The 20,666-nt window shown below is 41.0% G+C and overlaps 1 protein-coding gene across 2 annotated transcripts in view; it reads right to left on the bottom strand.

The window, feature by feature from the left end:
* CEMIP (cell migration inducing hyaluronidase 1) overlaps positions 1-20,666 on the bottom strand; it is a 115,683-nt gene that overhangs the window by 38,901 nt on the left and 56,116 nt on the right. For both annotated transcript variants that reach the window (XM_065688801.1, XM_065688802.1), the window contains exons 2-11: positions 15,809-15,916; positions 12,694-12,846; positions 11,882-12,020; positions 10,847-11,083; positions 10,286-10,465; positions 6,197-6,267; positions 5,366-5,461; positions 4,615-4,736; positions 2,277-2,418; positions 1,272-1,463 (exon numbers count right to left, since the gene is read on the bottom strand). In XM_065688801.1, coding sequence (XP_065544873.1) covers positions 1,272-1,463; positions 2,277-2,418; positions 4,615-4,736; positions 5,366-5,461; positions 6,197-6,267; positions 10,286-10,465; positions 10,847-11,083; positions 11,882-12,020; positions 12,694-12,846; positions 15,809-15,884 — 1,408 coding nt within the window. In that variant the 5' untranslated portion in view covers positions 15,885-15,916. The remainder of the gene's footprint in view (positions 1-1,271; positions 1,464-2,276; positions 2,419-4,614; positions 4,737-5,365; positions 5,462-6,196; positions 6,268-10,285; positions 10,466-10,846; positions 11,084-11,881; positions 12,021-12,693; positions 12,847-15,808; positions 15,917-20,666) is intronic.

Raw genomic sequence — 20,666 nt, 5'->3', positions numbered from 1 at the left:
GCCAAACAACAATGAACGGCTAGAGCTCTCTGGGGAAGCAGTTGCCAAAGGAAGCATATCCATACCTTCCAGAAGATGTTGCATCAGAGATAATGAGGAAGTAGTTCATTTCACAGAACTAAGCAAACTCCCTGGTGCACTGCATGTTCCAAATACCCTCATGGTTTCTCAGAAAGATCTTACTGTAAATACAGACAAAACCTCTGCCTACAGCAACTGCCAGTGTATAAGATAATGTAACATGTACGATTTACCACCAGGCAGATGCTGCCTTTAAAATACAGCCTCAGCTATTACATAGCTCTATATTGTAAAATAACTTTTGCTTTTGAGTAAATTACGTGTGAGTAAATTATAAAAGTTAAAAATTCCTCATCTATTCCTGGAAGAGGCCATTCATGTGGTACTTCCATGCTCTGCTTATCAGCATGCCAAAACATAACTCTAGAAGGAACAGATCACTTCACAGACTCAATACCACTCTGGATTTCACTTTTATGCTCGTATCAGTAACAGTCTGTGCTTCACCATGGCTATGCTACACAATTGGACTTAGTATCTGAAGACCATTTTACAATGATTAGACTACAATGCCTTTTCATCAGAGGCAATTTGTTCTGGATTTGAGCTAGTCACCTAACCTGGCTCTGCAAGAGCAACTCTTTGTTCATGAGAGCTCACAACTCCCTGGCCTCATTACTCCAGAAATGTTTGGTTAATACATCACCTCTAAGCAATGCCGTCTGGAGACAAGGCAAATGAGAAACAGTAGCTTCAGTAGTACAAAACAGTATTTCTAAATTGTAAGATTACAGTTCTTGTTAAGTGTAACTTTCTTAGGAAAACAGCCAGCGGCACATTAGTTCATAGCCTTGCAGTCTCTCACGGTCTGCTCCTGCCCTAGCACACTCTTTGGATCAGCTGTGCTCATCTCCTGCTTTCTAGGAAGTGATATGTTTTCAAATGCAGTTATGTAAAATTGAACATTTCAAATACATGACCTGTATTTGTCTCTCTTAAACACATACATTCGTTCAATAGTGTGCTTGAGGACAAAACCAGGAGTCAGCTACGTAAAGGGAAGGCAGAAATGAATCAGAATCAAATTAAACAACTTTCAAGCATGAAAGGCATATGTTTACCCAAAGCATCTAAAAACCAGCCATCAAATTCATGTGTCTCTCAGCTCTCCACAGTTCTTAATGGAGTCACCTCAGCACAAACAGAATTTGTGAACTGCAACACCAGCAGGATAAGATGAAGCACCTTACCTGCTACCTTGACCTGGGTGGGTCTGCACGCTTTGCATGGCAGCACTTGGAACTCTTCTGCCTGGTACATGGAGTAGTCTGTGCTTGCAACCACCAGCCTGTCTCCGGGCTCCCATGAACTCACGTCATCCACCAGATTCAGGACCGTGCTGTTCACATTGGTGTCAATGGTTACCGTAAGCTTCGGTTTCACTGAAAAGCCAGAATGGAAGGGTGGAGAATTCAGTTAATCTTATCAGAAAATGTTTGCTCCTTTTTCTTTTTTTTTTTTTTTTCCCCTTTTGCCTGGAATGCAACCAAAAATGATGATTTCCTCATGCAACAAAAAATACTTAACTCTTCAAAACATGGCTCTTACTGGCTTTGGCTTGGAAAGTGAGCAAACAAGAAAGTGTTTTCCTTCAGTTACAGGCAGGTGGATTTTCCACTAGTCCCAGGACTAAATTTAAATGTAGCTCTTAGTGGCTCTTTTTCACCACACCCACTGAGCAGCAGCGCTTGTGGGCGCCGGGCACTGTTATTTACAGCAGCCAAGTGGTCTTTAACCTAATGACTGCTTTTTCCAGCAAAACAACAGTCTTCCACACCTTTTCCCGCCAACAAATCCTCATGACCTGTCTAATGACGAGGTCAGGGACAGTGGTGCTGGAATCAATAACGACAAAATAAAGTATTACTTTCAAAACCTGTTGTCTTCGCACACTCCGATTGACTAATTCTTCCTCATCCTGAAGTGCTTTAGCAAAAGACAAGGTATTACAGGAAAGGACTTGCCAAGTATTTGCCATAGCCTTGCTGGGTTTTTCAGACACCACCCTGTTGCCTTTGTTAGTGCTCAGGAATTTTTCCTGAGATAAATCGTACTGAAGATTTATCTGTGTTCATTTCAGTAGCCCAGCCCAAGTTTTAGCTTGACTCAAGATATTCTTGCACCGAACAAGAGTCAGTCATCAGAAAACTATTTCTGCTTTTCCCTGGTCCAGCTTTCAGACATGGGGCTCATACCAGATCTGCCACACAGGAACCGTACTCTGTAGTTCTGGCAGCCCTCGCCCGTCTGGTCCTTCCCATGGCACAGAAACCTGTAATCATGGCCACTCTTGTAGAACACTTCAGTTCTTAAATCAGCCCCATCAAGCGTCATTGCCTGGAATGAGAATAGAAGAATAGGTGATACCTTGAGGTGAAGGGATTTCATCAAAGCACTGGTGCCATCAGAAGAGGCCTTTGCTTTGTTTTTGGTGATGCACAACAGTTGTGTAACAAAACATGACTGTTATGTGTGCTATGCAGCCGCACTCCAGCTGGTGCTCAAACACAGCTATTTTATTTGCAAGCCGCACAGATTATTGCTAGGTGCATGCCTTTCTTCTGTATCTATATTAAGACCATGTGCTTTTTTGGGAGGAGTATTCTGAGCTTCACTAACATCTGCCTCGGTGCCCTAGATTTTCTCTTGCCATTGGTTTGAGGGTAGATGAAAACACTGAACACAGATGATTGTACCCAAATGAACTAATGTTTTCAAGCCTCTTCACTGCACTCATTTAATGTCTTGTGGCTAGGCTATGTCTGAACCTTGCAGAAGAAAGAGGTAGGAGTCTTATTTCTTCTTTGCATGGATCAGTCTCTAACAAAAAAACCCACCGCGCTGCTGTATGACCCATTGCTCCAAACAGAAAAAGAAAAGGTGGCTTTTTCTCACGTAAAAGTGCCACTCTGTAGAGCTGCCTTGAGAAAAAAGGCTCTATCCTGATAAGAAGCAGTGCAATATGTGACCTTGCCTGTGTTCCTGCTGGAGCCTTGTCACTCCTCAGGGTCATGCTGAATTTCACATTCCAGCTCTATAGCTTGCAGTTCTCTTGACCCTTTCACAAAAATGTGATGCATTGCATTGGGCAATCCAAGTATCGTGCATTTTTACAAGGCACCAACAGATAAGCCATCTTTCAATGAAGGGTCTGATCCTGATTCTCTCACTCATGTAGACCTTCCTTATTAATGCATACACCCCACTACCATGTACGGGATTAGCACCATCAGCTGAAGGAATGTGCCTCTGGCTGTGCAGCACTTCTGTTATTATCATCATATCTTCAATTTCCTTGTATGTAGCATAGCTGGAGCAGACCAGCTGCTATAAATCAGTGTAACTTTATGAAAGCAATGAGCAACACCAGATTACACTACCTAAGGATTTGCCCTAAGATCTGCAGGATAAACCAAAATAAGCTGTCTTGCTTTTAACATACATGGGGAAAAAAAGTAACTGTGATTCAACAGTAGAGGAAAAAAGAAAGTTTGTTTCTTGAAAAGAATATCTTTCTTGTTTCCTTTTTAATACGCGTGCTAGAAGGGACTGTGTCATAACAAACATCTGACCCCTGGTTCGAACTAAGTTGTCACTTCTAATATATGTATATTGAAGCAAAAATTAATATGGATTTGCTAAGACCTGGCAGAAAATTATAGGGCAAGTTTTTCCTTTCTGTTCAAGGGGAGATGTTTTATGACATCTGGCTCTGGAAACTTGCACTCATACTGTCAGCATTCCCGTTTACTTCAATAGCTGCATTCTTGTGAATAACGACAACTCTGCTAGTTCAGAGTATGCAGACTACCAGATATGAAGTTTTTTATTGTCTTTTTCTAGGCAATGCTTCTGCTATAGTTCTTTTACCAGGTAGACATATACAGTATATGGTGAACATATGCAAAAAAAAATCTTGGTATTTGTCATTTTGGTTTTGGGTGTTTTTTTTCCCTTAAAGAGGCTTTTGCAGTCTTGGGAAAGGAATATGATTTCTCATCAGCTTGGTGGCCTGATGATATAATTATGTTTAGCCCCAAACAAAATTCAGATTTCTTTCCACAGAGACAAAACAATTCACTCCAAAAAATGGCTGCAAGCTCACTGACAGCTGGTAGCTTTACCTATCACAGCTGGTAGCTTTACCATCTCATTGCATTCTATGATTAATTTTTTAGGGAGGGTCCATTCCAAGACCATTTAAAAACTTTGAAATTTTCATGTTTTTTTTTTTCCTTTTAATCTTCCATCAGGGAACCACATATTTTGTGATAGCATCTGTGCTGTCCCTGACCCCATCTGTACTCCTTTTTATGCCAGAAGCTAGAATTTACTGAAAGGAGCTCAGTTCTTTAAACTGTTGTCTCAGAATGATACAAGATACCAGATCTTGTTGGTTATGTATTAGAGCAGTAAAATAATTGGTGTCTTTTATTTGGAAATAAAAATCACTGACAAGCACAATTACTCTGGGGTTCAGTGTCAGTCCAAAAAAGGACTTGCCCCTCTAAAGCAAGTGGTAAGCAAGCCTACCTGGATGTCAATGGGTTGCCTACAGATTTTATCAGGATGAGCAGCTTTGAAGTCAGAAAGCTTCTCCATGTCCTTAGATCTTGCTTTACTGGGCTTCTCAAACCACTCTGTCCATTCTACATCTGGAGACAAGTACAAACAAGAAAAGCAATTTGTAAGTCAAGCTTAATAAATGTAGCAAAAATGCATGAAGCATAATATGATCTCAGGTATTATTCCCAAGTTTCTTCCCTGATGATCTGATTCCTGCCTCTTCCTGCCAGTCTGTCAGAAGCTTTAAATGATGCTGTGAAGTGTAACGAGCTAAGAGAGAATGGAGTTATTAAAAGCTACATAATTGGAGTATGCAGTATGATCATTATTAATAGGAATGGATTTTGATCTGTGTCCTCCTTAGCTGCCTTTTCTGATCTTGATATCAAGTTATGACCAGTTACTGTATGTTACCAGTAACATGGACATGATGTCTATGCAGTCAAAAGAAGTAAGAGGTTTTGTGTGATCTCTTAGATCATAAAAGATGGAATTTAATACCCAGTGCAGTAAAGGAAAAAGGATCACAGTTATTCAGAGAGTCCTGGAGACAACTGGGGAAAGAATCTGTGCATGTTCTTTACTTAGGTTAGTGGCGATGTAAATAGCAGCTAGCAAGTCCACTCTTCCCAAATGGAAAAGTATTTCAATAAAAAGGATGATTCACCCTATTTGTCAAGTCTTTACCACCAAGATAGATGGCAGACAGGCCTCTTACCTTGAACCCACTCACTAGTTGAAGAGACATTAAAATGTTCTCCATTCTCAGCTTTGAATAGTTTGAATACTTTGGCCACAGCTGACCCTTTGTGACCTGTACAAAAACAAACATTGGTAAAATTCCTGAAAGCAATCAATAAAAGTCAGAACTGAAAGGTAGTGGTTCCTCTGTGTGTTGGTATATTTTGGCTACATTATCCTGAACTAGCCCTGCACATCTTCCAGACAAAATTACTGATCTTGGAATGAGGCTTCAGACACTTTTATAACTGCTTGGACAATCAGGAGGAAAAATCTTCAAAAATCAAGAGAGGATACAAAACCAGTGATTTGTAATTTATTGCTACTTTTATTTGATGTTGTAGCAAGCTGTGTTGTTAGCTGCTTTTGAAAATGTCACAAAAAGACACAGACTCAAAAGTCTTCAGCTTGCAAGAAAATGGTTTTGCAGTTTTTGAAGCTATTAATGCAGGATACACTGATTAAATTTTCAGCTGGTGTGGACTGGGTTTGTTCCATAGCCTTGTGTCTAAAAGAGGCAGTGTCTGAGTTCTAAGGAGTTGCATGGATTTACACTGGTGCAGGATCTCACCCTTTAATCTCAGGGTTTGGATAATCCAGGTTATACCCCCATACACACTCAGCTGCTTCAACCGTATTGATAGGAATAATATACAGAGATACGAGTCAAATATATCTAACCATCAATTGCCCACAGCTTTGATGTAATGCAGTGTCAAGTGAAAACACCATGAACAAAACTAATCTCAGCCACAAATCCAGTACCTTCCAGAGATAATGTCAAGCTAGCATTTTGTGCATGAATTACCTTGATATTCAATGTGGTCTTCAACAGAAGAGGAGGGATTTCCTTTAACAGTAATAAAACTCCATGGGTGCCTGGAAAATGAAAATGAGAAATTATCAAGTTACGTCATATATGAGCCGCATATTTTTTATGGCCCAATGTTTTTGCATTTCTCAGGGGCAACAGATTCAAACCAGTTTGATTAGTGTGAAAGACACCTTAGTTAAAATTAAAAATCTCTTAATAGACTGTATTTGTTCAGTAAAGTACATCAAAAGAGAAGGACTTTTGAAGACAAATGCCTGCTTAGCACACTCCTATAACAAGTGTATATTTCTCTTTTAAATGAATGTTTAAAGAGGCTTGTGGTAGACCTAAGGGACACTGGCAACTCCCTGGAGAGCCTGAAAATCTTTTGTGTGTGTGCACGCATACACTAAAGGATATGAAAAGAAAGCACTTCTGCTTAAATAAATTTAGCTCATGTTGAAACCTTGTATGTCACAATTGTCTTTGGAATGACCCATGAGAATTTCTAATAGACAAACTGGCTGGCAAAGGACAATAAAAGATACCTAGATAGTCTCTGGGTATTTAGTTTCCTTATTTTCAACATTGAACAGAGATAAATGTTTATGAGTCTGAATTGTGTGTTCAAATCTGATCCCATGTCAGAAGTAAGGTCATTACTGCCTGATGGTTATTGGTTAAGTAGGTTCAATAGCTATCAGCAACACTGGAGAATGACTACATGGATGGATGAGGTCATGGAGGCAATGGAGAGAGAGACTAAAGTGCCTCCCAACCTTGGAGGTGAACCCAATTAATAGGGGTCAGGAGGGAGTTTTATCTTCAAAATAGAAGTACTTCAGGCATATCTGCTCTTAATGACTAACAGTATAAAAAAATGTGCTTTTAGCGTTATAGGGAGACTGTCACCCCTACCCTAAATTTAGCAAACAGTCCCATATATTAAAATCATATCTCTATAGGTATAAATACCCTGTGATTTCAATTGCATCAAGATTCACCCTTGTGTCTTGCAGATCACCTTACATTTACCATCTGCTGGTAAAAGTGAAGTTATAAACCGTTCTGGGGCTTCAGAAGAAAACATATACAGACATTGACAGATAACCACTACGACACACACAAATCACCACTGGCATGAGCTGGACTTTGCTGGGCTTTGCAGCTCTGGGGGCAGCAGGAGCGGGTTCTGAGTGAGCACTGGTGCATCCCATGCCGTGCTGAGGCCCCACACATGCACTGGACGCACACCTCCAGGGGAGGCAACCCCAGTGGCATGTCCTTGGCGCAAGCACAGGACAGCATCAGTGGAAGCTGCCAGCACAACTGCCTCAGGAGCCTGCCAGGGAGCCATATGCTCCTGCTGGAAAACTTGTCTGTGCGCCAATGGCTGAAGGCAGTTCTGGACTAGAATCTCCATCCAGGGAGAGAAGGGAGGTGGGAGCAGGAAGGAAGGAAGGACACTATCACTCAGCAGGCAAGACTGATTTTCTTTTTTGGTCATAAAATTCAAAACAAATGACAAAAAAAACCCAAAACAAAACCAAACCAAAAAAAAAGGATGAAAAAATGACTGTCCAAAAATAATCTCGAAAAATAAACTAAAAAAGAAGCTATCCCATTTTGCAACTCAAGGTTTTGCCCTATTTCATATGTTAAAATACTTGGGTTTTGCTACAAAATAGTTTTAAAGTTGCTCAACCCTGAAACGTAAGGACACATTCAATCTGTTCAGGCTATATGAAATGAAGGGATTGGTAAATCCAGAGCCAAACCAGTGATATTTGTGTGGGATTCCAAAGAGAATAACTATGTCATCAAGTGCAGAAAGGCTATATTTTGATTTATTAGTTAAAGAAATAAAAAAAGAATCGGTTCACGCTTAAAGAGTAAACTCACTTTTGAAAAGGAAAACAATAAAGGAGAAATGCAAGATTTTCCTTTCATTCCTAATGTTTTGGACTCAGCAAAGAGTTGCCAGGAGCATCTCTTTGGATAAATCAGCATTGCTCATCAGCTTTGCTACAGCAAGTGGGAGTTGCGCAGCTTTACAATCTGGTTGAATATGGAGCAACTGGAGATAGATATGGAGATTGCCCATATAACCACCACCCTAGCCAGAAAAAAGCCCAATCCATGGCTGAGCAGCTGGACACTTGTGGCATCTTACAAACTGTGAAATACACATTCTCTAAGCCAAATATCTGCCTGGGGCTTACGCTGCTCTTTTCTCAGTGATGCCCATGGTCAGCCCCAGCCATCAGCAGGGACCTGCAAAGTTCTGAAGAGCAGGAGTCAACAGGACCAGCCAGCAAACCCGGGTGCCAGCACTGACTGGTAAGAGCATGTACACAGCCATGTTAGAAAGAAAACCCCATCCACTCTTCTCTGTCAGAGCCTGGCTTTAGCAAATGTGTGTGTATGCAAATTTCTCACCCTGAGCACTTGTATTTTAAGATAAATTCCAAAAAACACCTGTCAGGTGTATACATCCTTATTCGTGTTTATAGATGTGTCTGAAACATAAACCAATGTGTCTGCATCTTGTTACACTAAAGTGAACTAGAAGTTCAATATGCTTAAGGAGGAAATCTTGGATGCATCTGACAAAGCTGCCTGTCTTTCACTCTGCCATCAACTGTCTTTGCAAGTCTGGTCCCAGCTGCTATCCAATGTTTGTTTTGAAAGCTGATGAACTTAAACCCTGAGAACACTCCTAAAAATGCAGTCTTTTAAATAATGCACCAAGTTGCGGGTATTTTTCCATTTATCAGTATGCTGTCAGGAGACAAAATTTACCAACAACTACTACATTTTGGTAACCACAGCATCCTTATTTATATAAGGAAATATTGTGGTATTGCAAATAACAGCATGGTAAGGATTAGCTTTTTGACTACAAACAATAGCAGTGTGGAAAATCACACTTCCTTGGATACATTTCTATGGTATTCCCATTACAAGCATTTACAGCAAAGAAGTGAGAAACTAGCATTAAAACACCACAGCAGCCTACAAATATCAATGCCTTTACTTTTATAAACATATGCCAAACCCATCAATTCCTTCCTGTTGCACAACTGGAAAAAATAGTATAATGGTTAAAAATCTTCTGTTTCCCTAATTTCAGTCTTTCAAAAGAAACACAGAAGGTTACTGGGCATTAATATGGGTCTGGGTATTTGAGAGAAATCATTGCGTTAATGGAGGCAGCCTGGTTTTGAAGGCTATTTCTGCAGCCTTGGTTGATTCTTTGAAATGAGTTATCTGATGCAAATGAAACCCTGTAATATTTGACAAAACCACTTCGCCAGCCCCCCAGATCTCACTCCGTCTGCACATGCCCAGCTGATACTTCCCACAGACTGCTGTAACCAGTCACTTCTCCCTACAAGGCAGATTTTTTCCTTTCTGTTTTGCAGTGACCCTCTTAGTGCCTCTTAAATAAAGAGCCTACATAAATTCAGATAAACACAATAACTATAATGGCTAGCTACAGTTGGGTAAATAGCAAATATTCTCAACAGTATGTGTGCCAACACAGACACTGTATCGGCCTCAGGAGTATTTACAACCCACAGCATAAATTCATGCTTGCTATATTTCTGTGCTGCACAAGTATTATTAGAATATATATTTAGACAAGCTGAAGGATATGCTTTATACATGTCTATATGTATTCAGCAAGGGCTAGATGGCTATTATTCTACCCTCTTTAATGTTCAGCTCATCCAATCCACTGTGTGTAGATATGCTTCTTAAATCTTTGGGGGATGGCCTGAAAATAAATTGGAATAAGTAACTTATGGGAACACATCTTGGAAAAACATCTTTTTAAATGTGAATCATATGCTATTCCTCAATCTGCTAATAAAAATACCCAATATAGACCCTGCGTGCATCTGAAACTATCTAATTAACTGCTAAAACTTCACATTGAGAAGTTTCCTTTTTTCTTTTTTTTTTTTTTTTCTTCCCATGTGAAAGAACTTTGTGCCTTTGAGAGAGTGGAATTATTTGGACATCTCAGGAGCATAATAAAGCCTCTGTGCTGGGAGAACTGGCAGGACTGGCACATACCTAAACCCAAGGTGGAGGAAATGCTTGCTGCCCAGTTTGGTCATTGCTTTTCTGGCCGTGTCATCCAAGTTTCTAGATCCTTCATCGTTCACTGCAACTGACAGGATCATGCCATTCTCAACTCTGCCCAAATACTGGGCAAGACGTATGCTTTCCTCTTTTGCTCTGTAGGTGTCAAACCTAAAGTGATAAAAACACCCAAAAACCATTTAATTCGGTGGGCATCACAGCTTTATGTACTGAAAAGCAAGTGATAGAAAGAAATAACTCTTCTGCATTGTTTACAGTAATGATCTCTCATTGCAAAAGTACTTGTCTAGCAGGGTATATTAGGGGTTTCTGTTAAGCCAAATTGATTAAACTCTAGTTGGCAGAATACCAAGATAGTAACATTACTCAATCTTTGGTTTTGGAGATTACTGGTCTAGAAAGAATTGTATATATATGCACTAATACCCATTTGAAGAAGATACTAAACTGCATGTTTCTGAGCTTGGTAAGACGCTGTCCCCAACGTGTTCCCAAAGATCCTTACATCTAGACAGTTGAAAAGTCACTCACCGATCTGAATGGACAACTGCCCCCGTCTTTGGGTCAATAACATGGACAATGACACCCCGATGGCCCCAGCTTCTTTCAAAGTAATATCCACCCTCTTCCATGCCACCAGGATGAAGAGTCTTGTTTAAGAAAGTCCAGGACAGCTTTTTCTTTCCATGGATCTCAAGAGTGCCACCCTTACTTACTCCAAGATACTTCTTCCCAAAGTAGGGATTCAGCTGGCTGCCATCATCCGCTCTGCAGCAGGAAGGGAGGAAAGGAATAGGTTTGGGTTTGTATCTGACAGCCAAGGAGCCCCTTTCCTTGTTCTGATGTGGCCCAAGGAGAAATGATTTGCAAGCATTTCTGTCATGATTTCATGATTTGCAATGCATTTCTTTCAACTACTCTAAGAATCAGCAATTGCCCACACTGTACAGAAAATAAACTATTTGAAATAATACTAGCAACTACTGGAGACCAGCAGCAATCCAGAATGTAGATTATACATGTTATATTTATTATACTCAGGCCAGAGGAGGCCTGAAGCCCAGACTGAACAACACATTTGTGTTTTTGAATACTGAAGGAAGTTAGGACCCTAACCAGGAGCTAGGAGGGATAGTGGTTGTTAAGTAAGAGTTTGGCATCCTTGAAATTCTGAGAGATCCTGTAGCAATCTGCAAGACAAAAGTGCATTATCCTTTTGCTCACCACTCTCATTCAGAAAGAAAAGATGTTTAGGGAGGAGAATTTTCAGATTAAAAGAACTGCTTGTATTTTAAGCCCATTCTGGAAAAACAGCTTGAGTGGTGGCAAGATGCATGCTGATTTTCTGGCATGCCCAAATCTTCCAGTAGGATTTGAAAACCAGAGCCGAAAATGAATCAATTTTTTACAGGCCATTTAAATTGTTTAAAAATCTACTAAATTTTTCACAGAGCACTGATGATAAGTATATATGAGAAAATGTAATTTTAAGGAACATTTTTGTTCCTTGTTGTGGAAGAGAGACCCTAGAAAGTTCTAAGACAATATTTTATCATGCATACGTACCGCCCATATAAGATGATAATCACGTTGCTTTGGTAAGGGCACATCTCACTGCCAATATGTAATTCTCCATCATTTTCAATGAGTATATGTCTAGTACGCAAAATGATAGGCTGCACCTCATCTTTAATGACCAGTTTTCCTAAGTAGAAGAAGGTCATGACATTTGATTTAACACACCGGAGCTCATCAGAGGTGGTGATACCATTCTCCTAAACCCAGTGCTGGGCTCCTATCTCAGTTTTTGAAAAGTTCTGCCCATCCTCCCCCAAAACAGCTCTCAATAGAAATACTAAAGACATTACACGTTTTGTGTTCAGTCCAGTTCTTGAAGAACACAATTAAGATTTGTGTGGAAGAGGTCTCATTCAAAACTGAGACAGAAATTCAGAGTCAAGATGAATAAAAGCTATTCATGCTAACAGCCACCAGCAACACTATGTCCTTAGAGAAAGAGAGGCACATATGTATCTGCCCTGTCGTGAGACCCTGAGAACATTATTGGAGTATGATGTTATCAGGACAATGATTTAGTAAAAAGAAATGTTTTTGAAGCAAATCACAGAAGTAATGAGTATACTGAGCTACTTTTCTAAAGAAAGGACAGAAAATAGGTTGATTATAATGGCTAAAAACTGATAGCATCTCAGCTACCACCCACCCTTATACTGAATTAAAGCTCTGTTTGTCCACTAGCTATGCAGTTCTCAGCATGAAGCAGGAAGCTCTCCCAGCATTAAAGTGCTTTAAAGTGTGATTTAAATAGCCAAAGTGGGAAGAACACCTCACCCAGCCTTGCTGCTAGCACATTTTACCTCCATCAGTGATGTGGATAGAGTGGACAGTCGCAGAAGAAGACAGAAGGAACTTCCTGCCATTACTGATCTCAATGCGGTTTTCTTCATTGTGACCTGGGTTCCAGTTTTCTAGCTCAGGATCCTTATCAGGACATGTGACAGCTGCTTCTACTGTGTAAAGACGGAGAGTGAAGACAGTTACCACTTGCTCAGTGCAAGACAGAAAGCTCCATATCTGGGCATCTTTGCAGTATCATTGCAATACATTCATACATATCATGCAGTATATTTACAGCACATTCTTGGTACCCCACTTTGCTGACTCCCTGGAACACAGCAATACCTCAGCAGAGCAGAGCACATGTGGGTCACAACCAAAAGAAAACAAAGAACAGTTTAAGCTGCATGAGTTCCTGTTTTCAGGAAGCATGGAAAAACCTGCTACCCAAAGCAAAGGAGCCTTGCACGGGATGCAGTTTCCAGAAAACAACCTAGAAAGGGTGTAACTGAACCCTTCATGCAGTGACATTAACTCCGTTCATACTATCCAGATACGAGCCTTTCACAAGTCTGGGGGAAATGTTGATTAACGGATAAAACAACCACTACCTGTTAAAATGTCCCCCAAATATCTGCAAGGTTTAAGAGGCTTTGTTTAATGTAAAGATGTTAAAATATATTTGCGTACTGTGTTTTCACTGGAAAGTAAAAATGCTCAAACTAACATGAAAACACCAAGCAACAAGGAATTACCAGTCCACCCAGTAACTGAGACAAGGAATCATATGATTCTCCAAATCATAACAGAGAGCAACAGGAATCTCACAAGAGAAACTCTGGGTTTCTGAGGTTTTCCAGGCAAAAGCAATCAGGTTTCATTCGCACTGAGTTCACACCTCACCAGTATCCACACACAAACGTGATTACGGACTGCCATGACGTGTTAGTCTAAAGGGCTCTCATACCAACCCCAAGAGTCTCATGTTGTAAGTATTTACTTAAGATAAAATATTTCCCTGATACAATCTCACTCGATATGTGAGCCTCACATCTTGCTCTAATCAACAAAACAGAGAGTGCGGGAGTCCCATGCGTGATGCATATTTTCTGAGGGTAGAAACCTTTCTAATCCTAGGAAGCTGAGGTCAGTGGGAGTTTGAACAATGAGGCCTTTGCAGTTAGAAAGGGTTGGGAGTTCTCACCAGCTGTCCAATTTTTAATCCTTGAAAACCAAAACACCATCAGAAAACTACAGGATCCACAAATCAGTGATAATAGATATGAGATAAACACCTTGACTTTAACAGGGTTATGTCTCTGACACTTAGTATAGTAAATTTGGATAGGTTTTGCCCTGCAGACACTAATCCATTCAGACAATGGAAAGGACAATGATGTGAATCCATGCAAGGATTCCCAGTGCTGGTTTAGTTGACAACGAGCAGTTGTGTGCTGCCACTGTGAAACTTGATGGACATCTACAATTCCACAGCAATGGGAGCAAAATCTGTTCACCCAAGTTTCCTCCAGATTCCTCCACCAATTTCATGTCTTAAGAAAACAGACATTTAAGAAAATAGATTTGGACCAGCCACTTCCTTAATGTCTCCAGAGACCCATCAAATACTAACAATTCAATATAAGCAAGGGACGTTTCACGTGGGCAACGTATGCTTTGGCTCTTTTCAAGCTTTTCCCATATACATGAATGATCAAATCAGAAATGGCTAATAATCTATCAGGTAGCAAGTCAAATACTGACAAACATCCAGGACCTGATTTTTATACCACTTGTGCCAGCTGGAAGCTGAAAGTATATCAGTAATGTCAGAGGCAGATTTTCTCATGTGCAATAATTGAGGAAAATAATAAGGAGTTTCTGGCTTCCTACCAGAAGACACAAAGAATTAATAAGATGAATCTTTCAGGCAAGAAATGGAACTTGCAATGTAAGTAGATGTTCAAATATAACTAAAACAAATTAAGAAAAAATGAGCTGCTATTCCCATAAGAATAAGGATAATAGAAAAATTTGCACATGATGAGAAGCTAAATAAAACCAAAATAATTGATTCAAATGTAGAGGTATAATTTATCAGATAGATTAAGTGGACAGGCTAAAAGCTTGTTCATTTTTCCATTTACTTAGCTATGCTAGTGTCCAAAAGAGCTTTCTGCAGTCTCAAAAGATTACTTGTGCCCCCCACATTCATTATTTAGAAACAGAGAGGTAGGCAGTGAAGCCTAAGGGGAAATCAGGAGAAATTTACATTGATGTTTGGGATGTCAACCAACAAAAGCCAATACAATCAGAACAAAGGAACCAAATTCCCAATTTCATTAACTAATTTGTACCAGAGAGAAGGAGCTGTGGAAAGTGGAGCACATCATCCACCCCCTGCTGCACAAAGGGCACTGGAAGGCTGAGCATCTTCTGATCCAGGTATCTTGCCAGCTTGCTTGTTACTCTCATTGGCATTTTTTAAATGAGTGCAACGTCTACCCAGCACAAGGAACTAACTGCATATTTTGCTTCTTGACCAAAAGGGCCTGAGCATGGCAATGAAATGTTGCTTCGTGTAGCTGCAGTGCATGGGGCAAGACATATGGTCTCTTTGTTTTAAAAGATACAAACCCCCAAATTAGCTGTATTTTGAATATGTAGACCCAGTTTCCCTTTTCCCCTTTAACTACTTAGGAAAAGGGTTACTTGGAAGAGGCAAAACCCAAAGGGCAGGGATGTCCCACCCTAAAGGTTTTTGCTGTCCACATCTGGGCTTGGGCAATGCTGCACAATGCTTGACTTCACCTCCCACAGCCACAGCCATTAGGACCTGAGGTTTCTTTTGTTATTTCTTTGTGGCAGTTTGTTGGATTTGGGTTTGTTTTAAGAACACATGGCAGAGGGATTCCTGAGGGTACTTTCACCTGCTCGGAAGCTGCCATTCCAGCTGCCCTTGATAGAGAGTACTGGCACATCAGAAAACTGCTTTTCTCTGGAGTTTTCTCACTCTGCCCTTGACTCTTGTTACATGAAGAAGAGTGAAAACCTGCTCTATCTAAAACAGCAATGTCTTTATTTAAAAATAACATTACAAACCATGCCCTTTTTCCCCATGGCAGGAAAACTTACCTGTGCTTACAGAAGAGATTACAAACAGAAGAAAAATGACATTTTCAGCCAGATACTTGGAGATGAGTAGAGCCATTCTTCAGGATGTTTAATTCTCTGGATGGGTAGCTGTGAAGCAAGAATAGCAAGAAAATGTCACTTTTTTGATCCAGTTCATGAAAAAAACATTCAGTGCACAAAAAATATGTTATATCCAGCTTTATGCAACTTCCAATCCCATTCAGCTCTATAGTTCAGAACACCTTTATGCCGGTTCAAGAACAGCCCAAGCAGAGCAAGAAACCTCGGGCAGCTCCTCACCGTTTGCTTGCTTTAGGATAAACCCACTTCGGAATCCAAATAGACACTCAGAAAGCAACCACCAGATGTAACCAAAAACGCCTTAGGAATGCAGTATAAACACATCCAGTCAAGACTCTCTAGGGCTGCATATTCACATGTGCAAAAAGGTAACGAAACACAACAGAGGAGGCGTTTGCAGAGTGACAAATTCTCACAAAGTAACCTTTCAGTGGCACCTCTCTCCCCTCATATTCCCCACACATTTTTAGCAATGTGTTTTGTGCACCCCTGAGATAAACCGTACTCACACTTCCAATCTGAAGCATGCAGTTTCTTAGATTTCAAATCCAAGAAAACATTGTATATTTAGTGTGCCAGCCCAGAATTTTCTTGCAAAACCAAAAGCTGCTTTTGAAACCAGTCTACCTAATGTTGTTTTCATTTCCTCAGTAGCCAACCCCCATCAAAAACAAACAAGCAGTGTTGTGAAAGTCAAAGTTAGGATTAATGTGATTCTTTCCAGTCTCCAGTGATTGATTCTGCAGCTCTGCCCTGCACTCGTGACAATTTATTGACATGTGTGCTCAAACTGAGGCAGGGGCACACACTTCTGCATTGGTAAGGCACTGTTTAAAATTCACATGTAGTCCTTGGAGCCATTAGGTTTCATCATGTAAACCAGTATCTGAGGAATATTGAAGAAATTTATGTGTAGCTGTCATGTCATACCACAATGGTGAAATAGGATAAACGTAGGCATCACAAAGCTTACTTAAGACGCAAAAACAGTGATTGAAAACAACTCCATGGTGCCCCAATACGTAGGGCAAAAGCCACATGCTATTTTTCATGTCACTTGTTAACACAAACCAAACAAAAACATGACAAAAAGATATGCAAGAAGCTAGAATTTAATCTGGAGCAAATTTTACAGTATACATATGCAAAACATGCCTGTACTTATAAAGGTGATACAGCTTGAAGTACAACGATATGTTGAGACCACATGTAATCCAGTGATTGTATTAAAAATAGCATTAGAACCAGATTTGTCAGGAAATAATCCAGCAGGAAAATGTTTGCTTGTTTTGGTATACTGTATTTGACAGCTCTGAGCTCTGGAAATAGCATAGACTGAGGGCTTGGTACAGTGTATCAGGTGCTGAAATGCTGTTACAGAACAGCAGAAAAGAGGAATGCTATAACTTTGAATGCTATACATTATCAGAGCACAATACCGTCACCATGGAATTTGTGCCAGACCCAGGATGGACGTGTCTGACATTTTAACAGCATTAACCATCAACATTTGATAAGACAGGGCTCTTTTAAAGCAACATTATTACAAGTACGGCCGAAGTACAGCAGTCACCATTAAAATGTCAAGATTTATTAGGGATTATTGCACAGCCTAATCTGCAAACCCTATCAGTAGATTCTGCTTTAATGATAAAGGAAAATTTAAACAAATGGTAATAGTACAGGATGGCCACTGCAGATAAATAATGTTTCTTACAGCACAGACACAGTTGTATGTTAGTGTTGCACAAAGCCAGATTACAACTGATAAAGTATTGATCATAAAAATACATTCAGATCATGTAAGTGCTCACAGAAATATAAAGAAGTGACTGATTTTTTGACAGTGATAGCATGCATTTGCTTTATAGGTAGCAAAGCAGCTATTTTGTTCTGGCCCATTAAAAACTCAGAGGACCATCTCTCTCTGTCCAGTTCATGATGTTGTTTTGACAGCAAACAGGTAATAAATTAGTTTAAGAAATTTCACAGCTTTTACTTTCTTTAGAGCCAAGAACTGCACAGTACTTACCATCAGGTTGTGCAAAATGGCTTCTGGTATTACATCCCCAGTTACTCACCGGGGACTGCTTCCCTGATTACATTCATCCTCATAAGGAGAGACCAAAACAAGTCATCAGACACTGGAAAGTCATGTCATTTTTGGAGGTGTCAGCTGTGTGCCAGGCTCCAATGTTTTTGTACTGTCTGATCTGCCACAGTCCAAAGAATATCCTGCTTACTTTGTGACTGAGGAAGGGTGTTTGATTCAGCTCGCAGCGAGCCCGGGGTCATTGTGGTGTTAGTATTAACTGACACTCGGGTTGGAAAGACTGAAAGCTGACAGGTCCAAGAGGATCTGACTCCTCTGATTCAGCTCTGACTAACACACTACTGGAAAAATGCTACTTGGAAGATAATCTCAGGAATTTTCCTTCAAAGGCTCTCAATTAAACATCTTTCCCAAATATTAGGCACAAACAGTGACATGTTCGATTTTCCTGTTAAATAGAAAAGGAGGAAGAGACAGTGACTCTTCATTAATGTCTCGTGCTGGAGGGGACTCCAGAGTGGTTCTCTGCTGCCAGCCAGCCGTGTGTTAGCTCAGCATTCAGAGCCCCGTGGGGATACAGGCAGCAATATGCTACCTCTCATTTGAACAGGCGCCACGTGGCTGACTTCAGCTCTGATGTAATCACCAATGTCAACAAACCTCCCTGCAGATTTGGGCACTCTGAGAGTGTAAGGGCCGTGAAAGTGTCCTCCTAAGTCTATCATCTCCAACATTTCTCAAATACCATCTGTGCCTCCTCTCTTGGGTGAGAAAAGCTTTTTCATCTCGCCATTAAAAGCTGCCTGGCAATGGCAAGTGGGACTCATATCCCTGGATCTGGCAAGGCAAACGTTTTGAAATGATTCCCAGCTGCTGGATCTTTCCAAAAAGTGAACAATAGCAGCAGACTGTGCTAAAAGTAAACGCAGGAAGCCATTAGTTCTCAATTGGCTGCTACTGCAGGTGTCAGCAGCGATACTGTACTAGAAAGTGCAGACTGGAATCCCTATCCACTGCCCTCCCTGTGGTTTTAATGCAGAGGAAACAATCCTGACAGCAAAACAGTGAAGAAATGCTCTGAGGAAGCTGGGTTGTCCTAAGCATCTCACATGGAGACCCCAAATCCCTAGGGTAGAGCAGAGCTCTCTGGGGTGGCAGAGCCAGCCATCCAAGAAACACACACCAGCTTCCAACCTCAATTTGCCACCCTGCCCACCTCTAAAAACGTAGCTCCCAATATTGGATATTTTAAAGTGCTTTGTAAGACTGGTTTGACATACTTTGGAGGATGTACCTTCAGTGTCTGATGAAGACAAGGATCCTTTCTGGTATATCAAATTAGGCATAATGGGAGCATTGACTGTCCATTACAAACACAGCAAGGACGGGGGAAAAGCATCATCTATATGATCTCCCCTGAAAAAGATGTCAAGCAGAAGCAAGAAATGTGATAGCTACTACTGCTGTCTCTGCCCACGAAGAGAAACCACAGACCTGTGCACGACAAGGCAGGGGTCCAGAGGAACCCCCAGAGAAGAACAGGAAAAGCTCATATGGAAAAGATGCCATTTAGCCTGATGTGGAGTAAACTCTCAGCAGACACTAATTTGAACTGGTACTTGAGGTGACCTGTGCATAAAATATGTGTTCCCCAGGGACCACCTTTGCCAGGCAAGATGCTCCAGGAGACCCCGATGGGTCTGTGCCAGAGCTGTGGTGTACCCCTGTGCTCTGGGTAGGCAAACCTGGACCCTCACACTGCCACAGCAGATGCTGAGGTTTTAGTGGTTTGTTGGCTGGGTCTGGAGCCTTGCCCCAGTGTTTCCTCATTCATATGCAAAGAAGCCAACACCAGTTTGGAAGCTGATTCCTAACAGAGAAGAGTTGTTTAATTAGCACCTCTGCTACCTTCTTGCTGACATTGCGTGGCAGCAACTGTCCTCTCACCCCACTCAGGGAATTCTGCTTTTTAGCCCCAGCAGGGAAGATGGATTTGAGCAGCACAGTTGCCTTTCTGACCCAGCGACATGCCAGCTCTCGCTATAGTGACATTCCTGTGCAGAGGGAGCCTCCATACACCCAGCCACAAGCACAGCTAGAGCCTTCAGACAGCCTTACAAATGAACAGGCGTATTTCTAGGGATCGCTAATGAAAATTCTCTCCCAGTCCCAGCACGTGACAGCAGCGTGGCCTCTTGATCTGTGCTCTTTTTTACTAGCAAGTAGAGGGTTAAACCCAGGAATAGACTTTTCTCAATGGAATCAATACCGGAGTCAAAAGCAGCACTCTGACTTTTTTCCCAATGAACCTTGGTTCCCTGCAAGGAAGAAGGTTCTGCTCACGTACTCCGTATATAAACATCACTGCAAGTTCCCTGATTCCTGACGTTCATAAAAACGGATTCTGGAAGAGGAGCGTGAGTTAGAGGAAATTTTCAAAATGAAAAAATTGAAGGAAACTAGGGTGTTTGTAAAGTTGTTGTGATATTGGCACAGTCTTTTTGAGACAGAAATAAAAGGGGGTGGGGGGAAGAGTTATTTTGAAGCTATGCTTTTTTCAGATTTAAATTTTGGGTTTTTTGACAGAGGCTTACAGACCTGGAAAAGGAGAGGAAGCAATTTTTGGCTCAGCTAAAACAAAATCATTTGCAATTCACATCACTCCACCCATCCGAGGCTGACTGACTCACAGCTCCACATGCTTTCGAAGAGCTCAGCATTACA

Source organism: Lathamus discolor, chromosome 8 (genome assembly GCF_037157495.1).
Source record: "Lathamus discolor isolate bLatDis1 chromosome 8, bLatDis1.hap1, whole genome shotgun sequence".
NCBI lineage: Eukaryota > Metazoa > Chordata > Aves > Psittaciformes > Psittacidae > Lathamus > Lathamus discolor.
The sequence above is the reverse complement of the archived record's forward strand: the minus strand, read 5'-3'. Positions and strand labels throughout refer to the sequence as shown.